The sequence below is a fragment of the Pelobates fuscus genome, chromosome 1 (assembly GCF_036172605.1).
Source record: "Pelobates fuscus isolate aPelFus1 chromosome 1, aPelFus1.pri, whole genome shotgun sequence".
Classification (NCBI taxonomy): domain Eukaryota; kingdom Metazoa; phylum Chordata; class Amphibia; order Anura; family Pelobatidae; genus Pelobates; species Pelobates fuscus.
The window spans coordinates 323207369-323227584 of NC_086317.1; the positions used below are offsets into that span (position 1 = coordinate 323207369).

At 38.6% G+C, this 20216-nt stretch overlaps 1 protein-coding gene across 1 annotated transcript in view; it reads right to left on the reverse strand.

The window, feature by feature from the left end:
• MCF2L (MCF.2 cell line derived transforming sequence like) overlaps positions 1-20216 on the reverse strand; it is a 266548-nt gene that overhangs the window by 237523 nt on the left and 8809 nt on the right. The window contains exon 2 of the mRNA XM_063459777.1: positions 12687-12875. Coding sequence (XP_063315847.1) covers positions 12687-12858 — 172 coding nt within the window. The 5' untranslated portion in view covers positions 12859-12875. The remainder of the gene's footprint in view (positions 1-12686; positions 12876-20216) is intronic.

Genomic DNA, 20216 nt, shown 5'->3' on the forward strand with positions numbered 1-20216 from the left:
AATGAAGGAGAATTAAAAATGCAGGCGTCACATAGCAGTTTTTGTCTGGAAGTGTAACTCCCATCAATCATAGACAGGTGAGGAAACATGCAAATGCTGCTGCAGTCATAAAAATTAAAGCAGGTTTAACCCCAACACAAAAATAAATACATTTTAAAATCAAACGACATTGATGACATTTAATCCTGAAACATATATTAATGGAACAAATTTCTTCAGAACCCTGAGATCTAGATGACATTAATAAACATTTAGTCTTTAGTGGCTTATTTCAACAATTTATTGCCACTTATTGAGTTACAGGTATGAATGCATTACATGATATTGAGTGTATAAGAAAGCCCTGGAGGCTGCAGTCTTAAGGATGTAATTCGGCTGATATTCCAGACACACAGGCATGTTATGTGTAAGAAACATGATGCAAAATGGCAACGCCTTGCATTCACAAATATCCAGCATTTACCCCCTATTTTGGTTTCTCTTCTGTCTTTTTTTCCTATGTTTCAAGGAACAATATAGTTATTTATTTCAGTACCCTGTGGTTTTGCATGTCCAGTCTGCAAAGTTACATGGGCTGCAGGGCAGAACATTAGGATATCGTTACAGGAATTATTCAGAAGCAAGTAATAATGCTCTTAGACTAGAGGAAAGAACCATGAAAAGTTAGTTTTTAGGTGGAGTATCATTAGCCCCCTCACTACGGAGCAATTTGTGATTGAAAAAAATATTAGCATAACATGTATTTGAAGCAAAGGATGCATAGCTAGCACATACAATATAACAGCAATTGTGTGTGCATATTTATTTGACTACAATTGTAAAAATGAAAATCATAAAATGTCCTCAATTTTTATTTTTCACTTATTTGTTCAGCCTTGATAAATATATAGGAAATGAAAGGCTTTAGGTAGTATGCAGTATCCTTTATTTAGCAATATTTCACACAAGGTTGAAAATGTTTGTATAAAAGCAAAAATATATGACAACAATAGATGAAATAAAATTGATGAAAACAAAAGGTTAAAAAAATACTTTACGTATAGGTATTTGTAAGGACCCTGAGATGACTAATAAAGGCAGCAGGATGTAAAAAGAATGCCTGCATTTGCACATAATGCCCACATATAGTTAGATCAAATATTACAAAAAGTATAGGTATTTAAACTGGTTGTAGCAATCTTTATCAATCTCTGGGATGCTAATGTGATACCAACAGTGAAATGGTAGAGTCCACTCATCTTCCGAATTATATGACCCACTGAAGATTCTTGTATTTTTTAAACGCAAGCAGTGCGCTTACATTTTCAGCAACGTTACAGGCATTATATCAATGACAAGTGGCTTCTAGCAGAGATATTTGTTCTTCTACAGCATGGGTTGTCAACCTGGTCCCTACCGTGTTTCAGGATTCCAGGTGGGCAGTAGGGATTTTGGCGGCTAAATCCTCTTTTTGAGAGGATTTCTCCTTTTTAGGGTTGGCGGGCGCGAGCGGCTTGGGGGTGAGAGATTTCAGTGACTGGCAGGAGGGAAGCGCTCCCTCCTGCCAGGCCACCTTCTGAACCCCCCGGCCTGGCAGAGTTCTAATCTGAGGCGGCGAGGGAGCTCTAACCTCTCTGCTCTGCTCCCCTCCCTCGTGCGATGTTTGCTGATGCCGCGGGAGCTGGAATATGACGTCATATTCCGGCTCCTGGCATCAGTAGACAGCCTGCGAGGTAGCAGAGCAGAGAGGTTAGAGCTCCCTCGCCGCCTCGGATTAGAACTCTGCCGCCCGCCGAAGTGAAGTCCCACTGGACCCCAGGGACAGATCCATACCAGCTCTCCTGGTAGGGAGGCTGGGTGGACATTTAATATTAATAGTATACATACATAAAAAGGTGGAGCTCAATGCAGCAAATATTCTGAAAAACAAGATAATGCAGCAAAATAGTGTAACACAGTATATGTAAAATTGGTTTAAAAATATATAATGGTGTAACTCACAAGCCTGGAGTCATACCGTCATATGACTCCGGTAGTATATGCCTCTGGACCATTCAAGGTTGTCCAAACCCCTTCTGTGTAAGGTGTTTTCCTTTAAAGTGCTGTAGTTCTTCTTTCCAGTGCTTTGGAATAATAGATACACCAGGTCCAGGATAGTGAATCCAATAAAATGCTTTATTTCTTTAAAATCAATGAGTAAAAATAAATAAACGAATCTGTGCCAGGTAAATACCTGGATAGACTAAATAGTCCAATATCAAATGTCCAAAACGCGTTTCGCCTTGTTAAAAGGCTTCCTCAGTTGGTTGTTCTGTCTCTTCCTCCTTTTTCCTGTTTTTAAATCGCCCGCTTCAGGTTGTTAATTGTTTGTATTTCCGGTCTCTCATTTCCGGTTTTTCGTTCCGTGGAACGCACGTGCGTTCCACTGTGCGTCCTTGCTTCCTGAATCATCATTTTGGTAAAACGCACCTTGTGTTCCGTTTCCGCTTCCGGTTTCGCGATCAGTGGAACGCACTTGCGTTCCAGCGAGTGTTGTCACGGACACTTTTGTTTTACCTTCTAGACAATACTGTATGAAGTTTTAATTCATATGTGGATAACACCATCTTTAGTGGTAAACCTTATTTTTACAATGTTGCTATTATCCCTAATTTTGTATATCTTTCAAGGGTGACTTCATTCCTATTCATATATATTCCCACTATTGCATATACATCCACTTTTAAATATATTTTAAAGAAGAAAACATTTAAAAAAGACCTTGTCAATAAAAGCAATGTTAATATATATCCTAAAAATATATATAGATAAAATCAAATGATAATTTAAAACCCATTTCTTTAAAAAATCATTAATAAAAATGCACCATGTTAATTCATAAAATGGCATAATTCAAAATCATTATTTAACCCATATGGCGTCATCGTGTTAAAATTGTAAATGAATTTCATCTCCTCCCTTCCAATCTTTTTAATAAAATCGCCACCTCTCCAATCTTTCTTCACTGTTTTGATTGCCATAAAAGTTAGCCCTTCAGGGTTAAGGTTGTGAACTTTTTTAAAATGATTCGAGACACTATGTGTCTCTATCCCATTTCTTATGTTCCTTATATGTTCTGCCACTCTTGTGTTTAAATTGCGGATTGTTCGGCCTACGTATAAAAGGTTACACGGGCATTTTAAAACATATATTACCCCCTTTGAGTGGCAGGTTAAATGGTCTTTTATTTGAAATTTTCGGTTTATGATGGGCTCCACATCTATTATGTGACGTTTTTTGCTTTTAGTACTTCTGCATGCCAGGCACTGCCCACACCCATAGAAACCATTGCTCATATTAAAAAAGGTTTTATTGGTTTGTGTTGTGTCCTTGTTGCAACTTTTTACCAGCGTGTTTCTTAAATTCTTTGCTCCTCTATATATTATTTTTGGTTTGTCTGGTAGGATGTTTTTAAGGACAGGGTCATCTTTCAAGATGTGCCAGTATCTATTTACAATTTTGTTTATCTTCCTATTATTTCCATTAAAACTACATATAAATGGGGTGTTGTGCCCGCCCCATTTTGGGTTCTTCTTTTTGTCTTTATAAATTAAAGTGCTCTCTCGTGGGATCTTGAGGACGTCTTCTAAGGCTGCTTGGAGTTTTGTTTCCTCGTACCCCTTTTGCAAGAATTGTTTTTTAATCTTATTTGCTTGTATTATGTAATCGCGATCCTCTGTACAGTTGCGTCTAATACGCAAGAATTGGCCTTTTGGGGCATTCATTAGCCAGGGTGCGTGGTGGCAGCTTTCCTTACCGATGTATCCATTGGCATCTACCTCTTTGAAGTGGTTTTTTGTTATGATCCGTGAGTCCATTATGTTAATTTCTAAATCTAAAAAATTAATATGTTTAGTGCTAATCTCTGCAGTTAAAATAATGTTCCATTCATTGGTGTTCAAGTGTGTGATAAATTGGTTTAAATCCATGTTGGTGCCTGTCCAAATAAAGAATATATCGTCTATAAAACGGCGGTAGCACACCAAGTTCGCCCCCCATGGGTGTCCTTGGTATACAAACTGTTCCTCCCAATAAGCCATAAACAAGTTGGCATAGCTTGGGGCGAACTTGGTGCCCATCGCCGTTCCCCTAATCTGTAGATAGAAGGTCTCGTTGAACCAGAAAAAATTGTTGGTTAAAATTAAATGGATGCCTTCTAAAATGAATAAAATTTGTTCTCACTCAATCCCTTTTCGGAAGGACCCAGCAATAGAGAGGCTGAAACAGATACGCCCAATCAAAATATGGGAGTCACCGGGAAAAAGACAGAGATCATTAACAGAGGAAAGAGAAATAGAAACAGAAGAAGAAGCACACAAAGAGAAGAGAGGAAAGAGGTAAATACAGATGGAATCTTCAACTTAACTGGGAAGGAACTACCCATGGGGGAGGTGGAAATTTTACAGAAAGGCTTAAAATTTGCCCCAACTTCTGATCTTAATAAGTTCGATTTTTTCATAGATATTAACAAGTTCATTAGAAACCTCTGTTTAAAAAAATTTTTTTACAACAAGGAAGAACCACAAAAGGAGGAAGGGATATCCGAGTACATACATACTGATCTTAAATCAAAATCGGACTTCTTCCCCAAACATCTTATCTCAGACGAGATTAAAACTTTTGAAATAATGGTAATGAAAGAAATAAAGAAAATTAAACCTTTGAACAAATACCATCAAAACTTGTCTAGTAAAGAAAAAAGAATAGTGAAGGAATTAAAACAAAATAAGGAGATAGTGATTAAACAGGCGGATAAAGGGGGCGGTGTAGTGGTTATGCAAAATAGCAAATATTTACAGGAAGCAGAACGGATCCTCTCAGACTCACAGACATACCAGAAATTAGAGAAGAACCCAATCGAAAATATCAAAAAGAAATTTGATGATTATATTGAAAAAGGGTTAGAGAAGGGAATACTAACCACTAAGGAGGCTAAGTATTTATCTACTCCACACCCCAAAACTCCAGTGTACTATCACCTCCCAAAGGTACATAAAAATAAGGATAATCCACCAGGGAGACCCATTATATCTGGGATAGATTCTATCTCAGCAAAAGTATCTGAGTATCTCGATCACTTACTACAACCCCTAGTGGTCCGAAATGCAGCATATTTGAAAGACACCATACACATCCTACAGCTAATTGAGGCAATAACGTGGCAAGAAGGTAATTTTTTAGTGACGTGTGATGTGACCTCTCTTTACAGCATTATACCACACGAAAAAGGTTTGGAAGCAGTGCAATATTTTTTAAAGAAGAATAATTTTAAAGAAGAACAAATTTTATTCATTTTAGAAGGCATCCATTTAATTTTAACCAACAATTTTTTCTGGTTCAACGAGACCTTCTATCTACAGATTAGGGGAACGGCGATGGGCACCAAGTTCGCCCCAAGCTATGCCAACTTGTTTATGGCTTATTGGGAGGAACAGTTTGTATACCAAGGACACCCATGGGGGGCGAACTTGGTGTGCTACCGCCGTTTTATAGACGATATATTCTTTATTTGGACAGGCACCAACATGGATTTAAACCAATTTATCACACACTTGAACACCAATGAATGGAACATTATTTTAACTGCAGAGATTAGCACTAAACATATTAATTTTTTAGATTTAGAAATTAACATAATGGACTCACGGATCATAACAAAAAACCACTTCAAAGAGGTAGATGCCAATGGATACATCGGTAAGGAAAGCTGCCACCACGCACCCTGGCTAATGAATGCCCCAAAAGGCCAATTCTTGCGTATTAGACGCAACTGTACAGAGGATCGCGATTACATAATACAAGCAAATAAGATTAAAAAACAATTCTTGCAAAAGGGGTACGAGGAAACAAAACTCCAAGCAGCCTTAGAAGACGTCCTCAAGATCCCACGAGAGAGCACTTTAATTTATAAAGACAAAAAGAAGAACCCAAAATGGGGCGGGCACAACACCCCATTTATATGTAGTTTTAATGGAAATAATAGGAAGATAAACAAAATTGTAAATAGATACTGGCACATCTTGAAAGATGACCCTGTCCTTAAAAACATCCTACCAGACAAACCAAAAATAATATATAGAGGAGCAAAGAATTTAAGAAACACGCTGGTAAAAAGTTGCAACAAGGACACAACACAAACCAATAAAACCTTTTTTAATATGAGCAATGGTTTCTATGGGTGTGGGCAGTGCCTGGCATGCAGAAGTACTAAAAGCAAAAAACGTCACATAATAGATGTGGAGCCCATCATAAACCGAAAATTTCAAATAAAAGACCATTTAACCTGCCACTCAAAGGGGGTAATATATGTTTTAAAATGCCCGTGTAACCTTTTATACGTAGGCCGAACAATCCGCAATTTAAACACAAGAGTGGCAGAACATATAAGGAACATAAGAAATGGGATAGAGACACATAGTGTCTCGAATCATTTTAAAAAAGTTCACAACCTTAACCCTGAAGGGCTAACTTTTATGGCAATCAAAACAGTGAAGAAAGATTGGAGAGGTGGCGATTTTATTAAAAAGATTGGAAGGGAGGAGATGAAATTCATTTACAATTTTAACACGATGACGCCATATGGGTTAAATAATGATTTTGAATTATGCCATTTTATGAATTAACATGGTGCATTTTTATTAATGATTTTTTAAAGAAATGGGTTTTAAATTATCATTTGATTTTATCTATATATATTTTTAGGATATATATTAACATTGCTTTTATTGACAAGGTCTTTTTTAAATGTTTTCTTCTTTAAAATATATTTAAAAGTGGATGTATATGCAATAGTGGGAATATATATGAATAGGAATGAAGTCACCCTTGAAAGATATACAAAATTAGGGATAATAGCAACATTGTAAAAATAAGGTTTACCACTAAAGATGGTGTTATCCACATATGAATTAAAACTTCATACAGTATTGTCTAGAAGGTAAAACAAAAGTGTCCGTGACAACACTCGCTGGAACGCAAGTGCGTTCCACTGATCGCGAAACCGGAAGCGGAAACGGAACACAAGGTGCGTTTTACCAAAATGATGATTCAGGAAGCAAGGACGCACAGTGGAACGCACGTGCGTTCCACGGAACGAAAAACCGGAAATGAGAGACCGGAAATACAAACAATTAACAACCTGAAGCGGGCGATTTAAAAACAGGAAAAAGGAGGAAGAGACAGAACAACCAACTGAGGAAGCCTTTTAACAAGGCGAAACGCGTTTTGGACATTTGATATTGGACTATTTAGTCTATCCAGGTATTTACCTGGCACAGATTCGTTTATTTATTTTTACTCATTGATTTTAAAGAAATAAAGCATTTTATTGGATTCACTATCCTGGACCTGGTGTATCTATTATTCCAAAGCACTGGAAAGAAGAACTACAGCACTTTAAAGGAAAACACCTTACACAGAAGGGGTTTGGACAACCTTGAATGGTCCAGAGGCATATACTACCGGAGTCATATGACGGTATGACTCCAGGCTTGTGAGTTACACCATTATATATTTTTAAACCAATTTTACATATACTGTGTTACACTATTTTGCTGCATTATCTTGTTTTTCAGAATATTTGCTGCATTGAGCTCCACCTTTTTATGTATGTATACTATGTATTTTTAAGTGGTGTAGGGGATACCACTTTTTAGGTGTTTGAGCATCAGTCCCTAATCACCCCCACATTGTGCACCCATTTTATTGTATTATTTAATATTAATAATTTGTGTGTCTGTAAGTGTATGTGTGAGTGTGTGTGTGTGTATATGTTTGTCTGCGTGTATGTGTTTCTCTGTGAGTGTGTGTGTGTGTGTGTGTGTAAGTATATGTGTTTGTCTGTGAGTGTGTCTGTAAGTGTATGTGTGAGTATGTTTGTCTGTGTTTGTGAGTGTGTGTGTGTCTGAAGTGTATGTGTGAGTGTGTCTGTAAGTGTATGTGTGCGTGTGTGTATGTGTTTGTCTGTGAGCAGAGTACTTGTAGAATAGAAGAAAGAAGGTGCAGAGTATTTGTAGAATAGGAGAAAGAAAGAGCAGGGTACTTGTAAAAAGGAGAAAGAAGGAGTAGAGTACTTGTAAAAAATGAGAAAGAAGGAAAAGGAGAGAATTGTTGTTGGCTAATAATAGTAAGTGGGCTACCTAGCTCAGCCTACTAGGCATTGCTATAAGGAAGGTTAAAAAATAGAAAAAAGGGAGAAAAAAAGGTGGGGAGGGGAATTGAGGAGGGAGAGGAGGGGAGCTGATGCACAGATGAGAAATCATATTATGAGCAAACAGAGAAATCGTCTGAATGTCACCGAAAGTGGAGACCTCCGTTTGTTCCTTACGAAAATCAAACATTTTAGTCTCGCAGCATTAAACTCAAGGATCTCATTAATCACTAGTAAAGGTAATTTCAATTTACTTTGTTTTCTCATTAATCTTTATAAAGTTAAAAACATTATAATCATGCATAAAGTAGAAATAAAAAGATAAATGTACGTACATTTATTTTTTTTTAAAACACCCTCCTTTCTAAAAAATATTCTGCACTTGCGCGAAAACTAGTGGGCGGTAAGGACATTTTTTCCATCAAGAAAGATGCATTAGTGGGCGAATGGTAGAAAAAGGTTAACTACCACTGCTCTACAGGCTGGTAATCAGAACTAGAGTATAAATGAGAGTAACAAAGAAACATAGAATGTGAAGGCAGATAAGAACCATTCGGCCCATCTAGTCTGCCCAATTTTCTAAATATTATCATTAGTCACGAGCCTTATCTTGTATGTAGAATATAACAGTTTAAACATAAAATAAGAGAGCGCAATAGAGTCTTATAAACACTGTAAAGAATTATAAAAAATTATGTAAAATTCAATATCTATAAAAAAAAAATTATATATATATATATATATATATATATGAGTGAGAGAGAGAGAGAGAGAGAGAGAGAGAGAGAGAGAGAGAGAGAGAGAGAGAGAGAGAGAGAGAGATGAATATCTTAAAAGCAGCTATACACATAAGAAATCCCTTTTAAAATTTCAAGTCAGTATATATATAACGAAAAGTGTCAGCGCTATTGTAGAAAAGACTCCGTTAACTTTTCTGAGTAATCTACCAATCTTCTATGGTGAAAACACAAAAAACGTATATACATATATATTCAGTGATTAAATAAAATATGATCACTTCAACAGAAAATCGCAGTATACGTTACAATTTATGTTCCTCATGGAAAGTACATATGGAATAGTTTGGTGAATATGACACTTTTTAACTGAATTAACGTGAGCATATAAAAGAGCACTCTGAATGGCCACGGCACTTTCTTGAGAAAGCCCGCAAGCACAGGCAAAACGCGTTGAAGTGCAGACAGTGTGAGAACTGCGTAACAGCAGGGGTCTCCAATCCTGGCGTCTTCCCTGTCATAGACCACCCTTCCTCGGCTTGAACGTTTAGCCAACACGTGGTAGACCGGAGAATCAGACAGTATCATTAACAATACTTACTGTTAACAATAGCTTTAACTGTGGTTTCTTGGAGACAAGTTTCACAACTCAATGTAAGGGTTCCTTTTTGGGGGAGAGGTTTTTTTTCTAATTGATTGTTTTGCCTAATAAACACAGAGTTACGTTATGAAGATCTTTATGTATCCTTTTCAATGTACAGTGTATACTGTTGCGAATAACATATACAAAGATTCTGGATCCAGTCCTGTGTGGCATTATCACCCCCTCATCTACCATTTATAGGACTCTGGGACATTAGAGTTGATTTATTTTGGAAGAAAATAAATTGTAACGTATACTGCGATTTCTGTTGAAGTGATTGAACATATTTTATTTCATCACTGAATATATATGTATATACGCTTTTTGTGTTTTCACCATAGAAGATTGGTAGATTACTCAGAAAAGTTAACTGAGTCTTTTCTACAATAGCGCTGACACTTTTCGTTTTATATGTAGGATAGCCGTATGCCTATCCCATGCATGATTAAACTCCCTAGCTGAGCTGAAAGGCTATTCCATGCATCCACTACCCCAGGGGTAGGCAACCTTCGGCTCTACAGATGTTGTGGACTACATCTCCCTTGATGCTTTGCCAGCAATATGGCTGTAAAAGCATTATGGGAGATGTAGTCCAAAACATCTGTAGAGCCGAAGGTTGCCTACCCCTGCACTACCCTCTCAGCAAAGTAATACATCCTGATATTATTTTTAAACCTTTGCCCCTCTAATTTAAGACTATGTCCTATTATTATGGTAGTTTTTCTTCTTTTAAAGGAGCACTATAGTGCCAGGAAAACAAACTCTTTTTGTAGTCCTTAGTTCCCCCCAACCTCATGGCCCCCCCTCCCGCTGGGCTGAAGGTGTTAAAACCTCTTCAGCACCTTACCTTTCTCCAGTGCCGGGCTCCCTCAGAGCTGGTGACCTCTCCTCCTCCTGCCGACGTCAACGCCGAATGTGCATGTGCGGCAAGAGCCGGGCTCGCATTCAAACCGCCTATAGGAAAGCATTACTCAATGCTTTCCTATGGACGTCAGTGAGACAGCCACTAGAGGCTGGATTAACCCTCAGTGTAAACATAGCAGTTTCGCTGCAGGGTTAAAACTAGAGGGACCTGGCACCCAGACTACTTCATTGAGCTGAAGTGGTCTGGATGCCTATAGTGGTCCTTTAAATATAGTCTCCTCCTTTACGGTGTTGCTTCCCTTTATGTATTTAAATGTTTCTGCCATATCCCCCCGTCTCGTCTCATCCTCCAAGCTATAGATGTTAAGATCCATTAACCTTTCTTGGTAAGTTTTACCCTGCAATCCATTAACCAGTTTAATAGCCCTTCTCTGAACTTTCTCCAAAGTATCAATATATTTCTGTAAGTCTCCAGTACTGTGCACAATACACTAAATGAGGTCTCACTAGTGTTCTGTACAATGGCATGTGCACATCCCTCTTTCTACTGCTAATACCTCTCCCTATACAACCAAGCATTATGCAATGATTTCCTGCTGCTCTATTACTTTGCCTGCCTATATTTAAGTCATCAGAAATAATTACCCCTAAATCCTTTTCCGCATATGTTGAGGTTAGGACTCTATCAAATATTCAGTACTCTGCCCTTCGGTTTTTATGCCCAAGATGATCTTGCACTTATACACATTAAATGTCAGTTGCCACAGATCTGACCACTTTTATAGTTTACCTAAATCATTTGCCATTTGGCTTATCCTTCCTGGAACATCAACCCTCTTGCAAATCTTTGTACCATCAGCAACAAGATATACCTTACCATCACTACCTTTTGCAATATCACTAATAAAAATATTATATAAAGAGAACGGGTCCCATTACAGATCCCAGAAGTACCCCACTGATAACTAGAATTTACTTCAAATATACTCTGTTGCCTGTCACTCAGCCACTACCTAATCCATTCAACTATATTGGAATCCAAACTCAAAGACTGCAGTTTATTGAGAAGCCTTATTGAAATCTAGGTAAGGAATATCTACTGCACCACCTTGATTTATTATTTTAGTTACCCAATCAAATAAAATCAATAAGATTAGTGTGGCATGATCTCCCTGAAGTAAGCCCATGTTGTCTCTGATCTTGAAATGCATGTGATTTTAGATGTTCATCAATCCTATCCTTTAACATGGTTTCCATTACTTCCCCCACTGCTGAAGTAAGGCTTACTAGCCTATAGTTGCCTGATCGCTCCCTACTACCTTTCTTGTGAATTGGCACAACATTTGCTAATTTTCAATCTTTTGGAACTACTACCTTTAACAATTATTGGTTAAATAAATATGTTAACGGTTTTGCTAGTACACCACTTCTTTTAACCCCTTAAGGACAGATGACGGATATATTCCGTCACGATTCCCTTTTATTCCAGATGCTGTGTCCTTAAGGGGTTAATAACTTTAGGTGTATTCCCATTAGGCCCCATCAACGTATTTGTCATTACTTTAGACAGCTGAAAAATAACCTCTACCTCTGTAAACTGACATATAGCAAATAACAGTCTTTTTTTCATCTGTAAATACTGAACAAAATTATTAATTGAGGCTGTCGGCTAAACCTTTATCCTCTTCTACATACATTCCTTCTTTTGTTTTTAGTCTAAATCCATAATTTTTATAAATATATATATATTCCAAATTATGGATTTAGACTAAAAACAAAAGAAGGAATGTATGTAGAAGAGGATAAAGGTTTAAAGGTTTAGCAGACAGAGATGGAGATATATATATATATATATACGCATATTTTTTTTGGGGGGGGGAGGGGTACATCTAAAAATCACAGACTTCTCAATGCAGCTCAATGAAAAGTCTTTGGCATGCTGGTGGAATAATTGCAGCAAGGTCCCCTCTCCTCCCACTGAAATGCAAATGCACGGATATACACAATGAATATGAATAGTTAATAGGTTTATTCAATAAACTGTGACTTATTGATTATTGAAAAGGGAATTGCACATTTTAGATCAAAATAGCAGATCTGCGATTTTTTTTTTCCTATACGAGTCGGTTGGTCTGTAATATGTAATTTCATTTGATTTTCCACACTTCCCAGTTTAGTGAATAACCGCTGTTATTAGAACCCCAGTTCACAAAGAGTAAGATCAGCATGAAAAGTGAAATATAAATGATAAGGAAGGTTTATTTGTTTATCTCACCTGCTTGTATTTCAGGCTGATCGTCATCAGGGACAAGTTGGATGACATCAGACACCACCACCTGGTGTTCATTTTCCTCCTCTTCATCCTCACCAGCAGATTCCTGTGTAGCCAAGCAGCTGACACTAGTTCCCGGCTTCCTGCACAGGAAGAGCCTCCAGCACTCCGTCATGAAATCCTGGTCTGCTCCTGTATGAGCAAAAAACATCTGATCAAAATGAAACCTCATTAAGTAGCCAGCTAGTAGACACAAATATTTTATTAGAGGCAGATAGAAGAGGGAGCATTCTGTTTTTAATGAATGCTTACAAACTGGTAGTGTCAACATCAACATTCTCAATATTGTTCCCTATTAAGTGTTAATTATTTAGGGGTGCATATAAAAAATACCCCTCTCTGTCTCATTTGAGATATCTTTGCCAGAAGCTCAAGGAAGCAAGGTGAAGGGTCAGTGTTAGGACCCGCTTAGGGGGGTTTGCCTTGACGTTGGCAGGCGGGCATTCCCTCCAATGGCCATTGGAGCAACTAAATGACCTCAATTTGTCTAAATATACATAGGGATTAAGGAGAGAGCACAGGTAACTTTTTCTATTCTCAATATTTGAGGCGTGCTCACGAACACAGATTTACGAACAATATTTGAGAGAAATAGGTATTTTGTGTACATAGAAAAAGTCTTAGATCTTTGATTTCAGCTCATGAAAAATGGGGGGCAAAAACAAAAGTGTTGCATTTAAAATTTTATTCAGTGCATATATATATATATATATATATATATATTCTGATTTGTTTCATTTGGCACAGGATTTGATATTTCCTTTTGAATTCTCTTTATGTTTAAGCTTAGTCAATAACTTCATAAATGTCAGTACTCTGGTGTGGTAAGCTGGGAAACATGCTGACTAGGCTGTTTGATTTTTTTCTACAATGAAATTTTGTTGATAAGTTGTGCAAATATAATCTTTACAATAGCCCGTTTTATATTTCGCCCATGATGGTTGTTCTATAAAAAGATGTTTAATTTGTGACATGCTCTGGCACAATCATGCAGCACAGAGAGAGATTGTCTCAGCTTACATATATGGTACCATTGCTCTGTGCAGTTACAAATAACCCGGTCTGTAAGGTCACATGATGTTCCTGTGTTAGATTACACAAACATATCTTTAAATGAAAAATGTTTTCCTGACATAATGCATGGGTGGATCTAATTTCCTTTTCAATCTTCCGAAAGCTGCAGATCAAATTTCTAATACTCTGACAGTACCAATGAACACTTCAAACTGTACTCTTCTTCATACTGTATACAAAATCTTTTATTCCCTCCACTCCAAAAAAACAACACATTACAGTTTTGAGAATTATGACTTGTTGGTCATGTTCTGTGAATGTTGCACGAGAATGGTAGGGCACCAGAGAACACTGACACGCAATACACAGTGGGCTTCAAAAACCTTAGAGATTAGAACTGTAGGCTGCATTCTGGAGACCAGTAACACTTAATCGAAATGGATTACAGAGATCTCTATAGTGATTGGTGATCCAGTGCTGGACAAACATGGATGTTCCTCAAAAAAATAAGAATTAAAAAAACAAAAACAAAATTATAAATATATATTTCATGCTCAGATGGGAAAACACAAGTGGCATTACACTGGAGACTGAGTGCCAGAGTGCCTTTGCACATATGATCTGTATTATTTGCTGTTCTCTATATTCAAGAGCTGGGTAAGCACATTAAGAGAGGAAAGAAAAAGGATGGGCAGAAAGAGGGAAAGAAAGGGCAAAGAGAGATATAAAAACATTAATTCACTCATAGCTTGGAGGTAGCGGCAGCGGCGGCCTATGGGTAGTCAGGGTGCATAAATGGTATTAATATTATTAAGATATGAAATTCATATTATTATGGTATGATATTTGAATAAGCCAAGATATTTTGAACCATTATTAAACAAGTACTTGTGGTATGATATTAGCACGATATTAGCATGCTCGTCTTGTTTTATTTTTTTTTTTATTTTTTTTTAATAAGCGGTATGAAAATAATGTTAATTGTTATTATGTATGATATTATGATATTATATGCTTTATATTACACGCCAATGATCCTAAGCAAGGATACACATGATTAGCCTTATACATCTTTATTTTGTTAATTAGATTTAATATTATTATTTGATTCTGTAAATTAAATTTAAAAAAAAAAAAAGGAAAAAAATAAAGAAAATTATATGTTTAGCTTGAGCTCAATAGTCACAAACTGGGAGGTTTAGGACCTCCTCCCCCCAAGTTGCGTTCACTTTGCGCCGGAGCTTCTTTGGAGCTTATATTGTATACTTTCTTTTTTCTTACTTACGTTTTGTTTCAAGGCCAGGTGAGTGGCCTACACCCCCGATTCTGCACGACATTTGGTGATGGAAATCTAAATCTAAACTTGCCCACTGGGCACTCCCCATGGTGGCATAGAGCCAGACATACGGCTCATACTTGGGGTAAGACTCTCGGCTCGTTTGAGCTGGGACGAGCGCTGCTCCCTTGAACAGATTTTGATCCAACGTGCATTTCATCAGCAGCCTTCAGGATATTTAAACCCCCATGAAGGTTTGCACACTAAAGGTATGTGGATTAAAGATACCTGTAAAATTTAATCTATTAAGCAGGGAACTCAAACAAGCTGACAGTCTGCTTGCAAGAAACTTCTTTTCGCACAAATGACCATTTCCCAATATTGCAGAATGACGACCCCACTCAAGTCCATGCTATCACACCATTTAAATGAAAAGGCACCTCCATATTATTCAGTAAGAATCTTTTGGTCATTCTCCACTCGCAAGACAAAGATACCCAGGGGAGATATGTGATAATTGTGGGCCTGATAAATAATTGCAAAAACTGTCATTGTACAAACAGGGATCACAATTATAGGTGGGAATTTTAATCATGTATTGGACCCCACAGCTGACTCCACGCTGTCCCACCATAGCCCCAGACACAGAATCTTCAAAAGGCAGTGCAGGCAACTGCAAAAACTTCTTAGCACACATCACCTCTATGATGCATGGCGGATCACCCACACTAATGATAAGGCATACACATATTTCTCAGCGGTGCATAACACATATTCCAGTATAGACGGATTCTGTATACATGGGTCCACATTGAACCAAATCGTTAAATGTGAGATAGGCCAGATCACGTGGTCGGATTACGCTCCGGTCACACTAACGCTTAAAGACCACTACGATTTTAAACACCGTACTCCATGGAGACTCATCAACGCCTCCTTGCTCCACGACGCACATTTCACAATTTCTTTTCACACACAACTACGCCTTTACTTCCAAGAAAACAACACGCAGGACATATCTGCAAACACTGTTTGGGTGGCACATAAGGCAGTGGCACGTGGCCTCCTTATACGCAGAGCAGCCTACTTACGTAAAACATCACAGGCTCAAATTACCAAAATGGAGGACAGAACTATTTGACCTGAACACCCAAAACCAACTGTAACCCTCAGTCGACCTAAAAAAAAATAAATAATAATAATTCGAATCCACAATATATTACAAAACAGCTCCATCAACACACCCTAGAGAAAACTGGTTACATATTGCGGAAATTGAAAGCCACAAATTATTCTCAGGGCAATAGAGCGAGCAAATTGTTGGTCCAGATTAAAAGAAAGACAGGCCCAATCCAAAATAGCTTTTCTTATGTCCCGAACAGGGAAAAAAAATAATGATCCCGAAAGCTATCATCAATGCTTTTGCTTCCTACTGTTCAGAGCTATACGATATTAGCCAGGACACAGATATAGCCCAGCCCACAATGCCTTCCATACAAGCGTATTTGGAAAAGACCCGACTGCCCACATTGACTCCCGAGCAACAGATGCACCTCACTAGTCCCATTATGGAGGAGGAAATAAGGTGTTACAATCACTGCTGTTGGTTAAATCGCCCGGACACAATGGCTTTGATAATTCTTATTATAAAATTTAAAAAAAAAAAAGTCTTCTAGCACCACAACTGCTCAACGCCTTTAATGAGGCAATCTCCCAGAAAAAAACTACACGAGGACGTCCTCTTGGCTCACGTGGTCACCTTTCCCAAACCCAGCAAACCATCCACACACCCACAAAATTTTAGACCAATCTCTTTATTAAATACTGATGCAAAAATATTTGCTAAGCTCTTTGCTACAAGATTAGGTTCCATTTTACCCCATATCATACATACCGACCAAGTCGGGTTTGTGGCAGGGAAGCAAGGCTCAGAGAACACCCAAATTTTTTTAAATATTTTGTACAGCATGAAACATCCCCGGAGACGGGGGGGGGGGGGGGGGGGGGGGCTCATGGTCTCCCTTGATGCAGAGAAAGCCTTTGACCGTCTCCATTGGTTTTTTTTTGGAGGCAGTCATGGCCAAATTTGGGATCCCAGGTGGATTTTAAGACGTGGTAAAGGCCCTATACAGGACACCGGTGGCACAGGTGCTCAATGCTGGCTTCCTCTCAGATCCGTTCCACATAACGAACGGAACTTGGCAGGGGTGCCCCTTTTCCCTTCTCTTGTACGTAATGGCGTTGGAACCTTTGGCAACTAGCATCCGCACTAATCCCGACATACATAGAGTTCAAATAGGAAACTGAGAATACAAGGCAAACTTATTTGCTGATGATGTCTTGCTCACGCTCACACTCACACAACCCCAAATATCTTTACCGAAAGAAATTACCTCCTACGGCCAACAATCCTACTCTAAACTCAATGTCACTAAAAGTCACTTGAACTGTCCATGTTGCCCCCCATGACCACAACTACTTCTTTACTTCTTTACTCCGTTTTCGCCTGCATTGCCATGATAGACTGGCAGTTCCTGCAGCATGTTCCCATAACCTGTTTTATTTACGTTTACCCTCTTGCTAGCAGTGCCTAATACTAGCAAAGCGCAGGATTGTTGTGTTCAACCTATTTACAAATGTTTATTATTTAGACAACGCAAAGCCATACAGCTTCAACCATAAGCACAATTTCTACTGCCATATACATGTCTAACCCAGCTTTTTCTATTACTCACTACTAGTGAATCATAGTCTGCTGCTTTACTAACTACCAATCACAATAGGAGGTGTTTGATATATATGGTTTGTCTGCCTACTAGGTTAAAACATGCTATTCCTATCACCTAAACATACCATTTATGCGAGTACTTATAACATGTATCCAGCAAATAGTGAACAGATTATAATGCCTGCAAGTAATCTTAGCTATGTGCCTATTTATCAAAAATGTGCATTGTCTAACAAATACCCTACCCATCCATCAATGGTTTAAGCTTGTTAATATAATATAAAATTAGGTAGACAATCTCAGGGGATTTCTGTAAGCTGTTAAGTTGACCCTAACCTGTACAACTCTTGCAAGTCTCCCTCTCTCTTATTTTCTGTACCACCATAACCACATGCCTCAATAAAACAAAGATTTCAAAAAAACAAAAACAAAAAAAAACACACTACAACAATCTTTCGCCTTAGACTGGAGAACTGACCATATCTCCTTTCTGGGATTAAAAATCACAAAAAACACACAAGACCTATTCAAACACAATTATAAACCCTTGCGAAGGGAAATAGTGAATGTTCTGCAAACCCAGGAATTCAAATTTCTTTCCTGGGTGGGCAGAATTGCCGCAGTAAAAATGATCCTCCTACCGAAACTTCAGTATCTCTTTTAGACACTCCAGATGCGATTGTCCAAACCATATTTAGACCAACTGCCGAAACTATTCGGCCAATTCATATGGGCTTAATGGGAGACTCGGGTGGCTTCGAAGGTTTTACACAAATCTGTAGCAGAGGGCAGACTGGGGTTTCCCCAACATAATGTTTTACTATAAGGCTGCACTCCTGCCCACTATAATATTGTCACACAACAGAGAAAACCCCCACAATGGCTAGCTATTGAGGCTTTTTGTGTACAAAAAGTGAAACTCCCGCACCTAATCTGGTTGCCGAAAAGTCAGAGACCGGCAATGCTGATCCTCTTGCCGACCACTGCCACACTGATTTCAGTGTGGGACATGTATAGGGATAAGCTATGCAATGGCGAACCATGGTCCATGGCCACAACACTGCAAAGCATAAACATTACCAACCCCACATTTGATCGAGTGTGGATATCCTCTGGATGCACACACATTCAACATCTGTTCTCTCAAGGGGCATTCGGGCACTTTCCAGACCTCCAAATGGACTATGCACTCCCACACAGGATGCTCTTTTCAGGTCTCCACAACAAATCTCGCAGGGGCTGCAACATACCACATGCACAACTTTTGAACAGGCCTGTATGTCACCCATTACCCCCCAAAAAACACTATCAATGAGTTATCATCTGTTGAATGCAAGACACACAGACCAGGTAGATACATACCGACTAGCATGGCAAACAGACATTGGCCACACGTTTACTGATATACAAAGGAAAAACGCGTTTAGAGCACACCAGGGTAGAACAGCTTGCGTCTCATACCTGGAGCAAATGTGGAATTTCTACTACAGGGTAGTAGGGGTGGCGGATGGGAGAGGGGCTGTTTGATCGACGCCTTATACCATAAGGTTCAGGGCAAAGGGTCAAATTATAAAACAAACCATGAAATAAGTAGGTAATTGTTTTCCTGCCCACACAACTTGTTACAGGTTACAGAGCACATCTCTGGCACTATCAGCAAATGTCATCACCCACCTACATCGTCACTACCTATATTGTTGCTACCTTGTTTCTCCTCCCCCCACCCCCCACGTTTGCCCCTAGACTCACCACCAACGTGCTGCACATAGCATGAGACACGCTGGCCCTGGTGGACGCACTTAACAATTTTAAAAGGTTATACTCCTTGGATGATCAGGAGAGGATACACAGAGCTTAGGGCTGGACTTACTACTGTTAATATGTGATCAGAACAAGTATGTGAATGTTAGATAACACTTTCATCTTGTACTCTCGTGAGTCATTATGCACAATATCAATTGGATGTGTTACTATAACAATGAGGATGTTCTGTGCAAAGAGTTGCTTTATTTTGTCCCCACTTCCCCTCTTTTTTTCTGTATCCTATTTTTTTAAAACTGAAGCAGGAGTTTGTACCAAATTACTGTTGTTTGCGGGGGTCGAGTGTCCAACTTAGAGTTCCAAACAGTTGACGACCAAGTAACGCTGTTTGCTTTCAGGAGACAAGATGGACGCCACTTTCCGCATGTGTTATTTGGTTATACGAACGGTGGCCGCACAGAGAAAGCACTTGTCGTTTACTTTTAAGTTAAATGAGCCAAGGGGGTGGTCGGTGTTCGGTAGAACAATCTACCAAATGCAGGGAAGATAATTGGGACAAGAAAATACTGGGTTTTGTCACATAACGCTACACAGTTTTTGTGCGGCTATTAATGCCAATTGAAGTTTGGGACTATTTAGCTATATAATTGGCAAAGCATTGGAGAATGTTAAGTTGCTATGGTGTTTGGAGTGT